We start from the raw sequence: 21695 nt of genomic DNA, 5'->3' as shown, positions 1-21695 counted from the left end.
CAGCACCTGGCACTACCCTTTGCTCATCAGCAGAGACTTGTAATAAATTGAGACAGTCAGAGGAAGCAAACTAAGAATTGTTTGTGAGCTATTTCATTTGAAATCTGAATTGGTCTAATAGCTCTGCATTTTCAGATCAGCCTAAGGGACAATGACCTCATATCGCTGCCAAAGGAGATTGGGGACTTGTCTCAGTTGAAGGAGCTTCATATTCAAGGAAATCGACTAACCGTGCTTCCCCCTGAAATGGGTAAGAACAGGGGCCAGATTGTCTGGCTCAGTCTTGTAATACACTGACGTGTTTGCTGTACTGCTAATAGATGGAAGTCTTAGTTTAAAAACCAGATACCCAGCATTTTACAACTCATTTTGAGTGAAGTGGTAAATGTCTAAAGAACAGAAATATCTAATGAAGAAACATGCAATTTTTTTTCTGGTGTTTAGTGATAACTTGGTTGTCGTTCCCTTTTTTTGAAATATCTGGATTGATGTGCATATATAACTTATAAAGCTGTGCCAGGATTGAAAACCATTTAAATTAATGCCCACAGGAAAACTATAAAAAATAATGGGCTCAATTTTCCCCAGTGATTTCCGACGTTTTTTTGGTGTGTGCCAATTTTTTTGGCCTAAATTTTAAAAATCTTAAGTTTTCCCAAAAGTTGTGTGCCAGCATAACTCAGTTAGTTACGATTTTTTTAGGTTTGTTTTTTTTTGCATCATAAGGGATGTAACCTGATGTCTGCGCCAGTTTTTCACAATGATGCAAGTTTTTGCATTTCTCCTAGCACAGCGTTTGTGACCACTCCCGGAAAAGCTTCTGGGCACTTAAGAAAAATCAGCGCACATCAAAAAATCGGCGCAGAAAGACGTTATTGTTTTAAGGTGTAGTTTTGGACGGAGTCAAGAGCACACAAATCTGCATCATCAAGTTTAATTTTTCACACTTAAAACACAAAAAATGGAAGTTTCATGGAATTCTTTAAGTTTTGATTTTTTTTTTTAAAAAGTGTCACGCCACCACCAAACTTCTCCAAACTGGGCTCGAGGGTCAGGGCGTCGGCCAGCAGAATCGGTCCCTCGCCTGGACACGGGCTCTGGGTTCGGCTTGAAAAGAAGCCCTGGGGCGGGGGGGACGTGTGGAAGGCGAACTGAAGGCATCAGAAGCCTTGCACTATGCCACTATACATCAAATGAAGCCCTGGGTGGGGTGGGTTCCCGTTCATGGCGCATGCTCAGACCTGGATGTGGTCCACACTGGGGCATCGACCTTGGGGAGACAGAGAACAAAGACCCTTGTCCTGTCTTCCGTTTTGAGCTTCTTGCAAAGGTACAATTTAATCATGGGGGCCATGCTGACAATGCCATACCTTGTGCAAACCTTCTGCATGACGGTGCTGTGGAGGAGACAATTGATTCGACGTCATCGCATGAGGAACCTCGGAGCACGTAGGATGATGGGCAGGAGGCCTTACCTACATCGGGTATATCGAGACAGGCATTCGTACCTGTACCTGAGTGATGCAGACTGTGTGAGAAGGCTGCGTTTCTGCAAAAAAGTTATAACTGAGATTTGTGAGTTGGGAAAAGCAGACCTGCAACCTAGAAGCAACAGCATGACTGCTTTGTCAGTTGAAGTGAAGGTTACAGCTGCACTTTCATTCTATGCATCTGGATCATTCCTGGCCACAACTGGGGATGTTTGCGCCATTTCTCAACATGCAACACATATCTGCATTTCGCAGGTGACTGCTGCACTATACGCCCGGAGGAATGACAACATAAAGTTCCCCATGACCACCCAGGCAATGTGTGAAAGGGCTGTGAGCTTCTCCAGGATTGCTGGCTTCCCAAAGGTACAGGGCTGCATTGATTGTACCCACATCACCTTGCGAGCACGTTTGGAGGATTCCGAGATGTAACATAGAAAATAGGTGCAGGAGTAGGCCATTTGGCCCTTCGAGCCTGCACCGCCATTCAATGAGTTCATGGCTGAACATGCAACTTCAGTACCCCATTCCTGCTTTCTCGCCATACCCCTTGATCCCCCTAGTAGTAAGGACAATGTTTCTATAGATGAAGTCATTATGGGTGCTCCCAGGGTATCTTGCATTAACTGACAAGCCCAGTTGATCCAGTCTTTTTTGATATGTCAGTCCCGCCATCCCGGGAATCAGTCTGGTGAACCTTCGCTGCACTCCCTCAATAGCAAGAATGTCCTTCCTCAAGTTAGGAGACCAAAACTGTACACACAACTCCAGGTGTGGCCTCGCCAAGGCCCTGTACAACTGTAGTAACACCTCCCTGCCCCTGTACTCAAATCCCCTCGCTATGAAGGCCAACATGCCATTTGCTTTCTTAACCACCTGCTGTACCTGCATGCCAACCTTCAATGACTGATGTACCATGACACCCAGGTCTCGTTGCACCTCCCCTTTTCCTAATCTGTCACCATTCAGATAATAGTCTGTCTCTCTGTTTTTACCACCAAAGTGGATAACCTCACTTTTATCCACATTATACTTCATCTGCCATGCATTTGCCCACTCACCTAACCTATCCAAGTCACTCTGCAGCCTCATAGCATCCTCCTCACAGCTCACACTGCCACCCAACTTAGTGTCATCCACAAATTTGGAGATACTACATTTAATCCTCTCCTCTAAATCATTAATGGACAATGTAAGCAGCTGGGGCCCCAGCACAGAACCTTGCGGTACTCCACTAGTCACTGCCTGCCATTCTGAAAAGTCCCCATTTACTCCTACTCTTTGCTTCCTGTCTGCCAACCTGTACAGGAACAGAGAAGGCTTCCACTCCGCTAATGTGCAACTCATGTGTGATGACATGCATTGCATCATGTCAGTTAATGCAAGATACCCTGGGAGCACCCATAATGCGTTCATCCTACGCGAGAGCGCTATATCTGCCATGTTTCATCAGCAGCTAGAAGGGCAAAGCTGGCTACTGGGCGACAAAAGATACGGCCTCGCCAGCTGGCTCATGACGCCTCTATGCATAACCCGGACGGAAGCTGACCGGGAATACAATATGTCACACATTGTGACGCGCAGCATAATAGAGAGGACCATTGGCATCTTGAAACAGCATTTCTGATGCTTGGACCATTCCAGAGGCTACTTGCAATACTCTCCTGAGATTGTCGGTCAGTTCACTGTTGTGTGCTACATGCTGCATAACTTAGTCATCATGAGGCAGCAGCAGCTGATAGTAGAAGACCCAGCTGCGGTGAGAGTGGCTGATAATGATGAGGAAGATGCAGATGATGAGCGGGAGGAGGACGAGGAAGCCGTGCAAGTACCTGAACCCGGAGCATGATGGCGGAGGAGGGCGGGCCGTCGTGCCCCTTTTAATGATTGTTTAAGCCTTGCGCCAGCAGCTCATCCGTGAACAATTTTCGGCCTGAAGGCTCAGTGGCAACTATTCCAAAAGGAACATGTTTACTGTTTAGACCTATTGTGTTCATGGAACAAATTATGGCAATGATTCTTGTTTACGTCAAAAGATTGTGTTAACAATTGAACAAATAATGTAAATGATTTCAGTTATAATGTAAAATATATTTTATTCAAAAGTTTAACAAACAGATTTTTGTACTTAACTTTAATAAAAATATTCTTGAATCAAACTTCAAAGTTTTCAGTTAAGATCACTTACAAACTTTATGATCACTTACAAACTTTTAAACTTGTAAATTTACACAACTTACAAAAAAACTTTTAATTTGAGAACAGTAACAACAATAATAATAACAGCAACAACAGCAGCAAAGAAAGGCTGCATCCATCTCTCCTTCACCTTATTTCAAGAACAACTGCTGCACTTGGTCTTGTTGACTCCACCCCTGCCCGCAGGCGGTGGCACAGCATTTCTCGGGTTGGTACCAAGCTTATTCTTTCAAACATTTCGAGTAATGCACACTTCTTGATGGGTCATGTGGTGGGCCCGGCTTGGGCCTCTTCAGGGGCTGGATTGGAGTGGGAGTGCCAGTTGATTCTGACAATGGGCGCGGGGTCTGGGCGTGTTCTCTTATTGCAACAGCTAACTCCGACATTCCCTCCCTCATGTTGACCAACAGTGTGTCAGCTACCTGCAGCATTCACTCCCTCATGTTCACCGACAGTGTTTCAACTAACTGAAGCATTCCCTCCCTCCTGCTCACTGACAGCGCATCAGCTACCTACGACATTTCCTCTCTCAAGCACAGACATTGTGTCCGCTGTCTGAGACATTCCCTCCCTCATGTTCCCGGACAGTGTTCCCATTTCTCGTGAGAGTGTTGTTACTTCTGACAGTCCCGATACCTCATCATCCACCTCACTGATGGTGTCCATGAGTGGTCGTGTAAGGTCAATACTCTCCGCATTCATTGCCATCCTCTGAACTACATCTGTTAGATCCTGCACCTCAGGAGAGCACTGTCGAGCTCTCCTTCCCCTCCTCACCCTGGGTGTGGCTCGCTGCATCCCACTGGGACCCGCAGCCTCGGATGGTGGGGCCCTAATTGTGCCTCGCTGCACCCCACTGGGACCTGTAGCTTCAGATGGTGGGATCCTGGGTGTACCTCGCTGCACCCCACTGGAATCCCCAGCCTCGGACTGGGAAACCATGGAATGTCCCAGTAATACTTGTACCATTCAGGAAAGGGTCTGGCACCTCAATAGGCGGCACCTGCAACTCCTCCAAAGTGAGTACAACAGTGGGAGCTTTATCCATCACTTCGCCCTCACCCCTATGTTCTTGGTCTGGAAGGTGGGATTGGAAGATGTCCTCTTCAGGTTCGTCCGTGTCTCAATCATCATCTACATCGTCAGGGTTGGCCTCAAGTTCTGCAAAATACAACCGAACAGACAAATAGTTAGCAACAGAGGAGGGGGCAGGGTTGGTGGCATGAGTAGGCTCACACAGCGCAGGCAGCAGGCTGATTTGAAGGACCACGATGAATGATCGCACATTGCATCAACCGAAGTGTAGCTCAGGGAGACATCCCCATGAACCGAAGCATGGCTAGCCTGCGCAGTACTTAACATTTAGCAAAGCCAGACTGTGGAATTTGCAGGACTTGCCCTCTCCCTCAAGTGTGAGCCCAGCTTGTGCAGTGGTGGTTGCTTTTCTCCAGGCAGGACCCATCAAAGCAACGACCCTGTCTTCCAAGGGCAGCAGTGGGTGTAGATTTGCCAGGCTTCCTCCTGTTCGAGTTCTTTCCTGTTTGTTGTGTGCCACCTTCCTCTGCAAAGATGAAAATATAACTTTTTAGAGAGGGTGTCTTTCTGCTGGGTGGGACATATACAGATGGTCACATTTACAATTGCTATTCCATTGAATAAATGAAAATATTACTTACACTAAGTACTTGACCAAGGTCCTGCCACTTCTTTTTGCACTGGCCTCCAGACCTCGGGGTGGTTACCATTGCACAGTAATCTTCTGCAAGTTGGTTCCAGCGTTTCTTCATTTCTTTTGGTGAAACTTTTATGTGACCTCTGCTGTGTCCAGCTCATGCCATCTGGCCTCAATTACAGTAACTAGTGCCCCCATTTCATCCTGTAAGAAATTCTTAGTCCTTGAGCCGTGTTGCATATTGTATTGCAGCTCTGATTTGTCCAATGAGAATTAAAGTTCTCACACACAACTGGCTCTTTAAAAATGACCGAATGCAGACCGGGAGCTATACTGGGCATGTGGGCCCATAGCAATGATGTCAAAAACGTCCTTTTTTTTCCCACACATGAGCAGAATAGGGGGAGGGGCATCGTTTTTTCGGCGCAGGCATTAGGCTCCATCCCCCGAAGCTACAGGACGGGCTGCGCGGCACCAAATTCAAAAAATAGAACGGGGAAACTTGCTACTTTTTTTTGAGCAGTTGGGGCTAAGAAAAACGGGCATAACTCTGGCAATATGCCAAAAAAAATGGCATTGGGGAAAATTGAGCCCCATGTGTGTAAATCAATTAATTTAATGCGTTTCTTTTTAAGTTTACTTTTTTTTTTGCTGGTGCTTGTTCTATGAACTGTATGTGGACTTTTACAGGGAAGGCAAAATATTAATAAAATGTGATTTTATTTTAATATCATTCTTGGCTCAGTGTTGAGATCAGGGAATGGAGAGCTCTATATCAGTACTCTCATGCCATCTGAAATAATTTTCATGCACAGCAGTACTGTGAAAATTAGAATGGAAGGACTCTATTAGTAGCACTGAACCTGGTATGTGGGTCAGTTACAGGGAATGGAAAATCTCACTGGCCTCTTCTTGCAAATGTCAGAATTTTTTAACATCAGGAACCTATATTGTTAGCATTCAACTGTACTGAATGTTTTTCCAATTTCCATTCAGGAAAGGAATATATGAAGGTAATTTTAATCCCCAAGAACAGGTGGGTTTGGGTCATAGAAACATAGAAAACATTGAAAATAGGAGCAGTAGTAGGCCATTCGGCCCTTCGAGCCTGCACCGCCATTTAATATGATCATAGCTGATCCTCTATCTCAACACCATATTCCCTCCTTGTCCCCATACCCCTTGATGTCTTTTGTGTCTAGAAATCTATCTATCTCCTTCTTAAATATATTCAGTGACTTGACCTCCGTAGCCTTCTGTGGTAGAGAATTACACAGGTTCACCACCCTCTGAGTGAAAAACATTTCTGCTCATCTCGGTCCTAAATCTCTTACCCCATATCCTGAGACTGTGACCCCTTGTTCTAGACTTCCCAGCCAGGGGAAACATCCTTCCTGCATCCAATCTTTCCAACCCCATCAGAATTTTATACGTTTCAATGAGATCCCCTCTCATTCTTTTAAACTCTAGTGAATACAGGCCTAGTCGACTCAATCGCTCCTCATATGACAGTCCTGCCATCCCAGGAATCACTCTGGTGAACCTTCGCTGCACTCCCTCTATGGCAAGCATATCCTTTCTTAGGTAAGGAGACCAAAACTGCACACAATATTACAGGTCTGGTCTCACCAGGGCCCTGTATAACTGTAGTGAGATATCCTTGCTCCTGTACTCAAATCCTCTTGCAATGAAGGCCAACATACCATTTGCCTTCCTAACTGCTTGCTGCACCTGCATGTTTGCTTTCAATAACTGGTGTACATGGACACCCAAGTCCTTTTGTACATCAACATTTCCCAAGCTAGCACCATTTAAATAATACTTTGTTTTTATGTTTTTCCTACCAAAGTGGATAACTTTACATTTATCCACGTTATACTGCATCTGCCATGTGTTTGCCCTCTCACTCAACCTATCTAAATCAGTTTGCAGCATCTTTGCATCCTCCTCACAACTCACAATCCCACCTAGTTTTGTGTCATCAGCAAACTTGGAAATACACTTACATTTGGTTTCCTCATCCAAATCATTTATTTATTATATATATCTATAGTGAATAGCTGGGGCCCAAGCACTGATCCCTGTGGTATCCCACTAGTCACTGTCCGCCACCCCGAAAAAGACCCGTTTATTCTTACTCTCTGTTTCCTGTCAGTTAAACAATTTTCAATCCATGCCAGTACATTACCCCCAATCCTATGTGCTTTAAATTTGCACACTAACCTCTTATGTGGGACTTTATCAAAGGACTTCTGAAAATCCAAATACATTAAATCCACTGGTTCTCCCTTATCTATTCTATCAGTTACATCCTCAAAAAAACTCCAGTAGGTTTGTCAAACAGGGTTTTCCTTTCATAAATCCATGTTGACTTTGTCTAATCCCGTTGATATTATTTAAGTGTGCCGTTATCACATCCTTTATAATAGACTCCAGCATTTTCCCTACTACTGATGTTGGGCTAACCGGTCTATAGTTCCCTCTTTTTTCTCTCCCTCCTTTTTGAAATAGTGGGGTTACATTTGCCACCCTCCAATCTGTAGGAGCTATTCCATAATCTATAGAATTTTGGAAGATGACAACCAATGCATCCATTATTTCCATGGCTACCTCTTTTAGTACTCTGGGATGCAGATCATCAGGCCCTGGGGATTTATCTGCCTTCAGCCCCATTAGTTTCTCCAGCACTATTTTCCTACTAATAATCATTTCCTTTAATTTCTCTTGCTCACTAGACCCTTGATTCCCTAACATTTCTGGGACGTCATTTGTGTCCTCTTCCATGAAGACAGAACCAAAGTATTTATTTAATTGTTCTGCCATTTCCTTGTTCCCCATTATACATTCCCCCGTTTCTGACTGTAAAGGACCTATATTTATCTTCACTAATCTTTTTCTTTTTGCGTACTTGTAGAAACTTTTGCAGTCGGTTTTTATGTTCCATGCAAGTTTACTCTCATACTTTATTTTCCCCATCTTAATCAATCACTTGGTCATTTTTGCTGAATTCTAAACTGCCCCCAATCCTCAGGCTTGTTACTTTTTCTGGCAACTTTGTATGACTCCCCTTTAAATCTACTACTGTCCTTAATTTCTTTTGTTAGCCATGGTTGGGACCACCTTTCCTTTTGTGTTTTAACGGCAGAAAGGAATGTATAACTGTTGCAATTCATGCATTCGTTCCTTAAATGTTAGTCATTGCCTATCCACCGTCATGCCTTTTAATGAATCTTCCCAATCTATCATAGCCAATTCATTCCTCATACCTTCATAGTTTCCTTTGTTTAGATTTAGCACCCTAGTTTCGGATTGGACTACTTCACTTTCCATCTTAATAAAGAATTCAATCATGTTATGGTCACTTTGCCCTAAAGGACCCTGCACAACAAGACTGTTAATTAACCCGTTCTCATTACACAATACCCAATCTAGGATAGCCTGTTCCCTAGTATGCTCCTCAACATACTGGTCTAAAAAAACATCTCGTACACACTCCAGGAACTCATCTTCCACAGTATTATTACTAATTTGGCTAAAGTCACCTATGAGTACTATAGTACCCTTGTTACATGCATCACTTCCTGTTTGATGCCATCCCCTACATTACCACTACTGTTTGGAGGCCTATAGATAACTCCCACCAATGTTTTCTGCCCCTTGGTGCTCCTTAGCTCCACCCAGACTGATTCTACACCTTGATTTTCTGAGGCAATATCCTTTCTCACTATTGCTCGGATTTCAACCTTTACTAACAATGCCACACCACCCCCTTTTCCTTTTTGCCTGTCCTTCCTAAATATTGATTATCCATGTATATTCAGTTCCCAACCCATGTCTCTGTAATTGCAACAATATCGTATCCGTTTACATCTATTTGCGCTGTTAATTCGTCTACCTTATTACGGATGCTTCGTGCATTCAGATACAGTGCTTTTAGATTTGTCTTTTTAACATTATTAGGCATCAACATTATTTTGTACTATAGCCCTATTTGGCTTATTGCTATTTTTTCTTACCTGGACCCTATTTGTTAGTGCACTCTTTTGTTTGTATGCTCTGTCCCTTCCTGACATCATCTGGTTATCCTTACCACAATCACTTTCCTGCATTGCTTCCTTTTTTCTCTTTAGCATTCTAGATTTCTCTCTCCTGGGACCCTCTTCCCCAATCCCCCCCCACCCCTTATTTAGTTTAAAGCCCTGTCTACCTCCCTAGTTATTCGATTCGCTAGAACTCTGGTCCCAGCATAGTGCAGGTGTAGTCCGTCCCCACGAAACAGCTCTCTCTTTCCCGAGTATTAGTGCCAGTGCCCCACAAATCACAACCCACTTCTCCCACACCAACCTCTAAGCCACACATTCATCTCCCTAATTCTATTGACCCAATGCCCATTTGCTCGTGGCTCAGGTAATAATGCAGAGATTATCACCTTTGTGATTCTGCTATAGTCCCTAGCTGTTCTTTCTCTCTCAGCAGAACCGCTTTCTTCGTCCTGCCTGTCATTGGTACCTACGTGTATCACGACAACTGGATTCTCCCCCTCCCACTCCAAGTTCTTCAGGTGAGAAGTTAAAAGTTGAAATATTTCAAAACCAATCCCAGTCCGCCCACTTCTGATTTTAACGGAAGCAGGACAGGGATGGGTGCCAAATCTGTTCTCTGGAGGCGGGTCGGTCAGTAAAAGCTTTTAAGGAGGCTGCGTGCCTCCATTTTTACATGTTTTTAAAATTTTGAATCCATTTCAGCCAGGTTTCCCAGGCCTCGGGAAACCTGGCAGGTAATAGGAGGAAAGAGGTGTCAAATCCAAAAGGTAAGTTCATTTATAGGATTGATTGTGGGCCTGGACTCACCCAATCTCTCTTTTTTTTTCATCCCCTACCATGATCTCTCTCTTCTCCACCGTGATCCCTCCCTCTCTGCCTACCTGCTCCATGCGCCTCAGCTGCAGCCTTGTGCTGCAGGCTTTCCTGCCCGACCATCTGGCTGGCCGGGGTGAAACCTGCTGACAAAATTTGATCTACGTTCTGAAGTTAATTACTACAGGACATCTGGAAAGCCCACATTTCCAGGATTCCTGTGCAGAACCCCTCCTCTTCCCCTGCCCCCCACCACCCCCGGGCAATAAATATGAGGGCAAATATCTCTGATATATCCAATGCTTCTACTCATTGGCAGGCTTATAGCTGATGTCAGCCGATATGCAATACCTGAATCCTGCCTCCACAGGGAGGTAAAACAAAAAATATCGAGTCTTTGACGTACAATGACTGAATAGGTCAAATTTCACTTTTGAGAGTTTGGGGAATTTTTACTTGTGTTTCGGGAAGCGATTTCTCTGACTATCCATTTTCTGCACACAAGTGGCTTATTTTGGCTATTTTCTAACAAGGAAGTTTGTACTTTTTGAATCGTAGAATCTTGCAGCACAGAAGGAATCTATTTGGGCCGCCATGCCTGTATCGGAAGAGTTGTCCGATTTAGTCCCACACCCCAGCTTTGTCCCCATAACTTGCAAATTAGTCCTTATCATGTACATGTCCAATTGCCTTTTGAAAGTTCCCAGGTAGTACATTCCAAATCTTAACCACCCTCTTGTGGAAAAAAAACTACTCATTTCCCCCCCTAATTCTTTTGTCAATTATTTTATGATCTCTGATTACTGACCCACATGCCACAGGAAACAATTTGACATCCTTCCTAAAGTGTGGTGCTCAGAATTATACACAGTACTCTAGCTGAGGTCTAACCAATGATTTGTAAAGTGTTAGCATGACTTCCTTGTTTTTGTATTCAATGTACCTATTTACAAAGCCAGGTATCCCAATCATTTTCTTAACTGCCTTATCAACTTTCCCTGCCACCTTCAAAGATTTGTGAATATGTAACCCCAGGTCCCTCTGCTCCTGCACCCTGCTCAAAATAATACCATTTAGATTATACTGCCTCGCCATGTTGTTCATCCCAAAGTGGATCACTTTGCACTTATCTGAATTATTACATCTGTCATGTGTCTGCCCAGTTCACCAGTCTGTATTTGTCCTCCTGAGGTCTGCTGCTGACCTCACTAATTACTATGTTGCCAAGTTTTATGTCATCTGCAAATCTCAAAATTATACTATTACATATAACCAGAAATGCAATGGTCCTGATGCTGATGCTTGGGGGATCCTACTGCACACTTCTCTGTGGTTAGAAAAACATTTGTTCACCACTACTCTCTGCCTCCTACCCCTTAGCAAAATACATATCCAAGTTACCACAGCCCCTTTAATACCATGGGGCCAAAATTTGTCCCCTTATTAAAGTCCCGTTGCCACCTCCAAGAGGCTGTAATGGGACGGTCAAGGTTTCCGCCACGCCCCGTATTTCCGCGACGCCCGGTGGTCTGGCCCGTTGTCAGCCGTATGCTGACCCCTTACCGCCCGGCGGCAACCCCTTTTCTACCCCGCCAGGGAAATTGCCGCCAGTCGGTGCCACGGACAGCTTCGCGAGGTGGGAAGCTGCCAGTGGCTGGGCGGTGCAGCCACCGTTAATGGGGAAGGCGCACCGCCACATCCGCCACTTTGTTTCAACTGTTGGACGACTCTGCAGTCGGCCCAACGATGGTGGCCACTGGTTCGCTCGGGCAGCCGGCGCCCCCTCTTGGGTGCCCGGCCACTGGCCCGGCCAAACTCCTCCTTGGTGGTCCAGTGGGCGCCAAGGAGGCCTCACTCGCCCTCAAAGTGTCCCTCCCCTTTAAGTGAAGTGGAAGGATGTTGCGACGCATCAGCCACATTGTGCTGACGTGTTCAGTGCAGCACTAAATGATCTCGCCGCCTTCCGCCCCGCTCCTGACTCTGTTCCGCCCCACCCCCACCTCCATCAGTGCCTGAGAACTCCAGGAGGCTTCCGAGAAAGCAAAGTCACCAATACATATCTATTCTCCACTCCATCTGTACAGGCGCTAAATCTTCATCTAATTCAAATTAGCTGCCCCAAATGGGGCGGAGGGCAATTTCCAGCCCCATGTGTTTCTTTTTTCTGAATAAGTTTGTTATGAGGTACTTTATCAAATGCCTTTTGAAAGTCTACATATACAACATAATAAATAGGAACAGGAGTAGGCCATATGGCCCCTTGAGCCTGATCCGCCATTCAATAAGATCATGGCTGATCTGATCATGGACTCAGCTCCACCTCCCTGCCCGCTCCCCATAATCCCTTATCGCTTCATCATTTAAGAAACTGTCTATTTCTGTCTTAAATTTATTCAATGTCCCAGCTTCCAGAGCTCTCTGAGGCAGCGAATTCCACAGATTTACAACCCTCTGGGAGAAGAAATTTCTCCTCATCTCAGTTTTAAATGGGCAGCCGCTTATTCTAAGATCATGCCCCCTAGTTCTAGTCTCCCCCATCAGTGGCAACATCCTCTCTGCATCCACCTTGTCAAGCCCCCTCATAATCTTATACGTTTCGATAAGATCACCTCTCATTCTTCTGAATTCCAATGAATAGAGGCCCAGCCTACTCAACCTTTCCTCAAAAGTCAACCCCCTCATCTCCGGAATCAACCTCGTGAACCTTTTCTGAACTGCCTCCACAGCAAGTATATTCTTTCGTAAATATGGAAACCAAAACTGCACGCAGTACTACAGCTGTAACAAGACTTCCCTGCTTTTATACTCCATCCCCTTTGCAATAAAGGCCAAGATTCCATTGGCCTTCCTGATCACTTGCTGTACCTGCATACTATCCTTTTGTGTTTCATGCACAAGTATCCCCAGGTCCCGCTGTACTGCAGCACTTTGAAATCTTTCTCAATTTAAATAATAACTTGCTCTTTGATTTTTTTCTGGCAAAGTGCATGACCTCACACTTTCCAACATTATACTCCATCTGCCAAATTTTTGCCCACTCACTTAGCCTGTCTTTGTCCTTTTGCAGATTTTTTGTATCCTCCTCGCACATTGCTTTTACCCCCATCTTTGTATCGTCAGCAGACTTAGCTACGTTAAACTCAGTCCCTTCTTCCAAGTCGTTAATATAGATTGTAAATAGTTGGGGTCCCAGCACTGATCCCTGCTGCACCCCATAGTTACTGGTTGCCAAACAGAGAATGAACCATTTATCCTGACTCTGTTTTCTCTTAGTTAGCCAATCCTCTATCCATGCTAATATATTACCCTCAACCCCGTGAACTTCTATCTTGTGCAGTAACCTTTTATGTGGCACCTTATCAAATGCCTTCTGAAAGCCCAAATACACCACATGCACCTGTTCATTACATCCTCAAAGAACACCAGCAAATTTGTCAAACATGACTTCCCCTTCATAGATCTATGCTGACTCTGCCTGACCAAATTTTACTTATCCAAATGTCCTGCTACTGCTTCTTTAAAAATGGACTCCAACATTTTCCCAACCACAGATGTGGGCTAACTGGTCTATAGTTTCCTGCTTTTTGTCTGCCTCCTTTTTTGAATAGGGGCGTTACATTTGCAGTTTTCCAATCTGCTGGTACCACCCCAGAATCCAGGAAATTTTGGTAAATTACAACCAATGCATCCACAATCCCTGCCGCTACTTCTCTTAAGACCCTTGGATGCAAGCCATCGGGTCCAGGGGAATTATCTGCCTTTAGCCCCATTATCTTACTGAGTACCACCTCCTTAGTGATTGTGATTGTGCTAAGTTCCTCCCCGCTATAGCCCCTTGACTATCCACTGTCGGAATATTGTTCGTGTCCTCTACCGTAAAGATTGATACAAAATATTTGTTCAGAGTTTCTGCCAACTCCATGTTCCCCATTACTAATTCCCCGGTCTCGTCCTCTAAGGGATCAACATTTACTTTAGCCACTCTATTCTTTTTTATATACCTGTAGAAACTCTTGCTATCTGTTTTTATATTTTGTGCCTGTTTACTTTCATAGTCTCTCTTCCCTTTCTTAATCATTTTTTTAGTCGTTCTTTGCTGGCTTTTAAAAGCTTCTCAGTCTTCTGTCCCCCCACTAGTTTTGGCCACTTTGTATGCCCTTGTTTTTAATTGGATACCGTCCTTTATTTCTTTAGTTAGCCACGGATGGTTATCTTTTCTCTTGCACCCTTTGGGGGCTTGTAAAAAGGGAACAGCAATAATCATGAGTGATTTTAACCTCCATATTGATTGGGCAAATCAAATTGGTCAGGGTAGCCTTGAGGAAGAGTTCATAGAGTGCATAAGCGACGGGTTCCTTGAGCAGTGTGTAACGGGACCAACCAGGAGGCAAGCTATCTTAGATCTGGTCCTATGTAATGAGACAGGATTAATAAACAATCTCCAAGTAAAGGATCCCCTTGGATAGCATGATTGAGTTTCAAATTCAGATGGAGGGTGAGAAAGTTGGATCTCTAACCAGCGTATTAATTAAATAAAGTAGACTATGAAGGTATGAGGGCAGAGTTGGCTAAAGTGGACTGGGAAAACAGATTGAAGTGTGGGACGGTTGATGAACAGTGGTGTACATTTAAAGAGATATTTCAAAACTCTCAAGAAAAATATATTCCAGTAAGGAGGAAAGAGTGCAAGAGAAAAGATAGCCATCCGTGGCTAACTAAAGAAATAAAGGACGGTATCCAATTAAAAACAAGGGCATACTAATGGGACGGCAGAAGATTGGGAAGCTTTTAAAAGCCAGCAAAGAATGACTAAAAAAATGATTAAGAAAGGGAAAATAGACTATGAAAGTAAACTAGCACAAAATATAAAAACAGATAGTAAGATTTTCTGCAGGTATTTAAAAAGAAAAAGAATGGCTAAAGTAAATGTTGGTCCCTTAGAGGACGAGACCAGAAAATTAGTAATGGGGTACATGGAGATGGCAGAAACTCTAAACAAGTATTTTGTATCAGTTTTTATGGTAGAGGATACTGACAATATTCCAACAGTGGATAGTCAAGGGGCTATAGTGGGGGAGGAACACAATCACAATCACTAAGGAGACAGTGCTCAGTAAGATAATGGGGGTAAAGGCAGATAAATCCATTGGACCTGATGGCTTGCATCCTAGGATTTTAAGAGAAGTAGCGGCAGGGATTGTGGATGCATTGGTTGTAATTTACCAAAATTCCCTGGATTCTGGGGAGGTCCCAGCAGATTGGAAAACTGAAAATGTAATGCCCCTATTCAAAAAAGGAGGCAGACAAAAAGCAGGAAACTATAGACCAGTTAGCCTAACATCTGTGGTTGGGAAAATGTTGGAGTCCATTATTAAAGAAGCAGTAACAGAACATTTGGAAAAGCAAAATTTGGTCAAGCAAAGTCAGCATGGATTTATGAAGGGGAAGTCATGTTTGACAAATTTGCTGGAATTCTTTGAGGATGTAACGAACAGGGTGGATAAAGGGGAACCAGTGGATGTGGTGTATTTGGATTTCCAGAAGGCATTTGACAAGGTGCCACACAAAAGATTACTGCGCAAGATAAAAGTTCACGGGGTTGGGGGTAATGTATTAGGATGGATAGTGATTGGCTAACTAACAGAAGAGTCGGGATAAATGGTTCATTCTCTGGTTGGCAACCAGTAACGAGTGGGGTGCCGCAGGGATCAGTGCTGGGACCCCAACTATTTATAATCTATATTAATGACTTGGAAGAAGGGACTGAGTGTAACGTAGCTAAGTTTGCTGACGATACAAAGATGGGAGGAAAAGCAATGTGTGAGGAGGACACAAAAAATCTGCAAAAGGACAAGGACAGACTAAATGAGTGGGCAAAAATTTGGCAGATGGAGTATAATGTTGGAAAGTGTGAGGTCATGCACTTTGGCAGAAAAAAATCAAAGAGCAAGTTATTATTTAAACGAAGAAAGATTGCAAAGTGCCGCAGTACAGCGGGACCTGGGGGTACTTGTGCATGAAACACAAAAGGATAGTATGCAGGTACAGCAAGTGATCAGGAAGGCCAATGGTATCTTGTCTTTTATTGCAAAGGGGATGGAGTATAAAATCGGGGAAGTCTTGCTACAGCTATACAAGGTATTGGTGAGGCCACACCTGGAATACTGCGTGCAGTTTTCATTTCCATATTTACGAAAGAATATACTTGCTTTAGAGGCAGTTCAGAAAAGGTTCACTAGGTTGATTCCGGGGATGAGGGGGTTGACTTATGAGGAAAAGTTGATTAGGTTGGGCCTCTACTCATTGGAATTCAGAAGAATGAGAGGTGATCTTATCGAAACGTATAAGATTATGAGGGGGCTTGACAAGATGGATGCAGAGAGGATGTTGCCACTGATGGGGGAGACTAGAACTGGAGAGCATGATCTTAGAATAAGGGGTCACCCATTTAAAACAGAGAGGAGGAGAAATTTCTTCTCTGAGGGTTGTAAATCTGTGGAATTCGCTGCCTCAGAGAGCTGTGGAAGCTGGGACATTAAATAAATTTAAGACAGAAATAGACAGTTTCTTAAACGATAAGCGGATAAGGGGTTATTGGGAGCGGGCGGGGAAGTGGAGCTGAGTCCATGATCAGATCAGCCATGATCTTATTGAATGGCGGAGCATGCTCAAGGGGCAGTATGGCCTACTTCTGTTCCTATTTCTTATGTTCTTATTTGCAATCATCCAGTCATCTGGCATTACTCCCCTATCCAAGACTGAATGTAAGATTGTGATCAGAGCTTCTGCTATCTCCACCCTAGCTTCCCTCAGCAACTTAGGATGCATTCCATTTGTGCCAGGTTACTTGTCAACAGTATAAACATGCATTTATAAAGTCTGTTAATGTAGAAAAATGTCCCAAGGCACGTCAGAGGAGTGAACATTAATGAGCATAAATGGAGGAATTGAGCGATGTGATCAAAGGCATGATTTGAGCAGGTTGGTTTTGAGAATTTTTTAAAGTTGGGGAGAAGGGAAAAGAGGCAGAGGTGTTAGAAAGGCTGATCCAGAGAATTGGGCCAAAAACTGAATTTCTGCCCTGGAGCGAGGGAAGGGAGTTGGGGGAGGGATACACAGGAGGCCAAAGTTGGGGCTTGGGATAAGACACAAGGGTGCTCACAGAGATGGGGGGAAGTGAGGCTGTGGAGGGATTCGTAGATGACGCTTTTGAAAACTATGCATTGGGGATGAGGAACCAGTGTAGGTTGCGGAGGATTGGAGTGATTAACAAGTGGAACTTAGTTGAGGGTATGTGGGTGGGTGTGGGTGGTGGAATTTTGAGTGAGTTGGAGTTTATGGAGGGTGGACCATGGGAGGCAAGTGAGGATGGTTTTAGGATCAAGTTTGGAGGTGTCGTGGATTAGAATTTTGACTGCCTTGATCATAATCAAATAAGTAACACTTAAAACTTCAACAATGCCAAATTGATCATGTGCAACTGTGACCTGTGTGCAAAAGATAATTTGTGTATTCAGACTAAAGGTGATTTTACTTTGGATTTCATGAAGTTCTTGCAACTTCCTTGTCGCTTACCGATGAAATACCTGATATTTTAATTTTAATACCGGAGTATTAACTGACTATTTTAAAATAAAATTGACATCTCCTATCACTGGATTCTCATCATGCCAGTCTGCATGCATTAAAGTCAAACATTCATTTCAAATGTCAGCCACCCTTTGCCTTGTGTGCATAAATGATTTAATATCATGACCTCCATATAAATTACATAATTTCTTCAACCAGTAGTTCAGATATATTAATCTACATTTACACAGGAACTGAAAACACCTCTTGGTCTATAATTTTAGAATGAATCACTTGCAAGTTACTCCACAGCCAATATTTTCCTACATGCAAAAGCATCTTGTGTTGGTATTGTGAATTGCTACAAAATTAGCTGTTTGATTGATGGCCCATTGCTTACTCTTGAGTCATGATTCAAAACTCTGAGAATACAAAGTTCCTTCTTCCAAACTAGTCTGCTGCTTTGACAAGGTTTGCCACAATGCTTTTGATTGAAAATACGGCAGTATTGCATATAGAAAAAATTGTGAAAATGGTTAGTGTCAATACTAGATGACACCACACTTGCAATATAAGCTTGATGATAAGTTGACCTTCTACTGGAAATTTTTTAAAACCATTTTACAGAAGCATTCACTAGACTGCACTCTCCATCCCTTAGGCAATTTTGGGTTATTGCACATATCATTCACTATTAGAACCTGTGGGGGCCAAATGGTTTGGCTGTGAAACTTCATTAGATTTGCGCCTGAAATTCAGTGGTAGAAATCCTGATTCTCCAGAATATTCACATATCATCAATCTTAAATTATTGTGCAGGTGAAGGGTTTTAATAGTATGATTAATGCCTCAAAGTAGATTACAAATTTTAACCTCTGAGTGACTGGTGCAAGGCTAAAATGCTTGCAAGTAAAGCATTAGCGATGAGAATAAGTGGTTAGATTCAGTCCTTAGTTCTTCAGGATCTTAAAAAAAAATGATTTATAGGAGACTTATTTCAGCTGCTTAGTGCTTTGTGCCAGATTGATGCCTTCTTTCTAAATAGTACCCTAATCTTTGGGGATAGCAAATTATTCTCTGTGAAAATTAGTGTAGCTGCTGCAGGGAACCTGCTGTCTTGCTATTAAAAAGGTCATGTGCGCTACTGACCTATGTTTTAGCCAAAAGAAACCGCAAATAACATGGACACTACTGTAAATATGAAGACACTAACTGACCTGCCTATTATTGCTTTAATAATTGATGGACCTGGAATCCATCATCTATCTGACTGTTGCCAAACTGGCAGTTCATGCACCCAAAGGAATTTGAAATTCAAACCTGCTAAGAACAGCAAGAGTTCATTTTTAACTCTTTGCCCAACATTGACCATGCCAATTTTTGCTACTTAATCTTTAACCAGTCAATTCTGGAGTTGCCCTTGAGCCAGCTGCTGCACCTGTCCTTTCCACTGGCTGTAAAGCTTACCAATTGATACAGATTTGGCAAGAGGAAGAAATGATTTGTACAGTAATTGAATATTTAACAAGGCCACATCAGAATGAAGAGTATACCATGTAGCAAGCAAGAGTTCAATCCACAAACACAAAAATGTTGTTCTGCTTCTGCTTACTGCTATAAACTTGATGTCCCCCAAATTCTGTAAGCCAGGGAAGGGGTGGGGGCAGAGCAGGGGATTATCTGCTGGGTAGTAAGAATTTGGAGTAGAGCACTGATCTGATGAGTTTCTGCCCTGTGCAAAAGGTAAGATTTTGTAGCAGGAGAGCACTTAAGTCCCCAGATAGGTTGATTTACCCTTCTAAGTGTGGCCATTCATACCCATAGGAGCATTTGAAAACGGGGTCACCATTTACTCTTCAATCCTTCCTGGGCCTCCATTCCACCATTTGGAGCAGCAACCATTATTTAAGAGGGCCTAACTTAAGATCATCCTAATCTTAATTTATAATTGGATAATATCTCTTGGGTAAGCAAATCGAGCTAAATATTGGGTATACATAAATATTTAATAAATCAGTAATTATGATTAATTTGAAATCAAGCTAACGCATCAACTAATAAATACTAGATCTGAAATGATTCTCTTTTAGCTCTGGAAATAAATTACTGCGAACAATAAATTAGTATTAGAAATAGCAGGTCAGGCGGTTTGTCGGAGTTTAAGAACACAAGAACATAAGAAATAGGAGCAGGAGTAGACCATTTGGACTCTTAAGCCTGCTTCGCCATTTAGTAAGATCGTGGCAGATCTGATCATGGACTCAGCTCCACTTCCCTGCCCGCTCCCCATAACCCTCTATTCCTTTATCGCTTAAAAATTTATCTGTCTCCGCCTTAAATATATTCAATGACCCAGCCTCCAAGTTCTTTGGGGTAGAGAATTCCACAGATTTACAACCCTCTGAGAGAAGAAAATCCTCCTCATCTCAGTTTTGAATGGACGACCCCTTATTCCGAAACTATTGCCCCATGGTTCTAAATTTCCCTATGTGGAAATATCCTTTCTGCATCTACCTTGTCGTGCCCCCTCATTGGGCCTAAGTTTCGGGCCGCGCCTAAAACGGCGCAGCCCGGACCTGGACGCCCGTTTTGCACGCCACAAAGTGCGCCTAAAAAAAAACTTACCTATTCTCCGGCTCCCTGCAGGTCCTCTGGAGCTGGGCACGGCGCAGCACGAGCTGTGGGGGGCGGAGCCAGGTCCCTGCGCTGAAAACAGTGCCGGGACTTCTGCACATGCGCGCTACAGTGCAGTAGCTTCAGGCGCCCAAAACTGTGGGAGAGGCTCGAAGCATGCAGCCCCTAGCCCTGGCCGAATGGCCTCACTGGGGCTGCATGGATAAGGCTCACTTCCCACGCCCAGCTCCCTCTCCGACCCGACCCGACTCAACCTCCTCTCCCACCCCCCACCGCCCCCCCCCCCCGGCGACCCGAACTCCGCTCTCCCCCGGCGACCCGACCTCCGCGACTCCTCCACGACTCCGCGACCCCGCCCCCCCACTGACCTCCGCGACTCCTCTTCCCCCTCTCCCTCTCCCAGACCCGGGACCCGGGACCAAACACCACCTACCTGTAAGTCCAGCCCGAAGTCTTGGGCCCGGCCCGTTCAGCCTCCTTCTCCCTTCTTGCCTCCTTCCCTCCCCTCTCCTTCCCTGCCTCCTTCCTTCCCCTCTCCTTCCCCCCCCTCCCTCCTCTCTCCTTCCCCCCCCTCCCCTCTCCTCTCCTCCCCCCTCTCCCCTCCTCTCCTCTCCCTCCTTCCCCCCCTCTCCTCTCCCTCCCTCCCCTTTCCCTCCCTCCCCCCCTCTCCTCTCCCTCCCCCCCCTCTCCTCTCCCTCCCCCCTCTCCTCTCCTCTCCCCCCCCCTCTCCTCTCCCTCCCCCCCTCTCCTCTCCCTCCCCCCCTCTCCTCTCCCTCTCCCCCTCTCCTCTCCCTTCCCCCCCCTCTCCTCTCCCTTCCCCCCCTCTCCTCTCCCTTCCCCCCCCTCCTCTCCCTCCCTCCCCCCCTCCCCCTCCCTCCCTCCCTCCTTCCCTCCCCCCCTCTCCTCTCCTCCCCCCTCTCCTCTCCCTTCCCCCTCTCCTCTCCCTCCCCCTCTCCTCTCCTCTCCCTCCCCCTCTCCTCTCCCTCCCCCCTCTCCTCTCCCTCCCCCCTCTCCTCTCCCTCCCCCTCTCCTCTCCCTCCCCCCCCCTCTCCTCTCCTCTCCCTCCCCCGCTCTCTCTCCCTCCCCCTCTCCTCTCCCTCCCCCCTCTCCTCTCCCTCCCCCCCTCCCTCTCCCCTTCCTCTCCTCTCCCTTCCCCCCCTCTCCTCTCCCTTCCCCCCTCTCCTCTCCCTTCCACCCCTCCTCTCCCTCCCTCCCCCTCCCTCCCCTCTCCTCTCCTCCCCCCTCTCCTCTCCTCTCCTCCCCCCCTCTCCTCTC

At 45.0% G+C, this 21695-nt stretch overlaps 1 protein-coding gene across 3 annotated transcripts in view; it reads left to right on the top strand.

Annotated features, from left to right (window-relative positions):
- Positions 1-21695, top strand: part of rsu1 (Ras suppressor protein 1) — a 291182-nt gene that overhangs the window by 167877 nt on the left and 101610 nt on the right. For all 3 annotated transcript variants that reach the window (XM_070880064.1, XM_070880065.1, XM_070880066.1), the window contains exon 7: positions 136-250. In XM_070880064.1, coding sequence (XP_070736165.1) covers positions 136-250 — 115 coding nt within the window. The remainder of the gene's footprint in view (positions 1-135; positions 251-21695) is intronic.

Source organism: Pristiophorus japonicus, chromosome 5 (assembly GCF_044704955.1).
Source record: "Pristiophorus japonicus isolate sPriJap1 chromosome 5, sPriJap1.hap1, whole genome shotgun sequence".
NCBI lineage: Eukaryota > Metazoa > Chordata > Chondrichthyes > Pristiophoridae > Pristiophorus > Pristiophorus japonicus.
The sequence above is the reverse complement of the archived record's forward strand: the minus strand, read 5'-3'. Positions and strand labels throughout refer to the sequence as shown.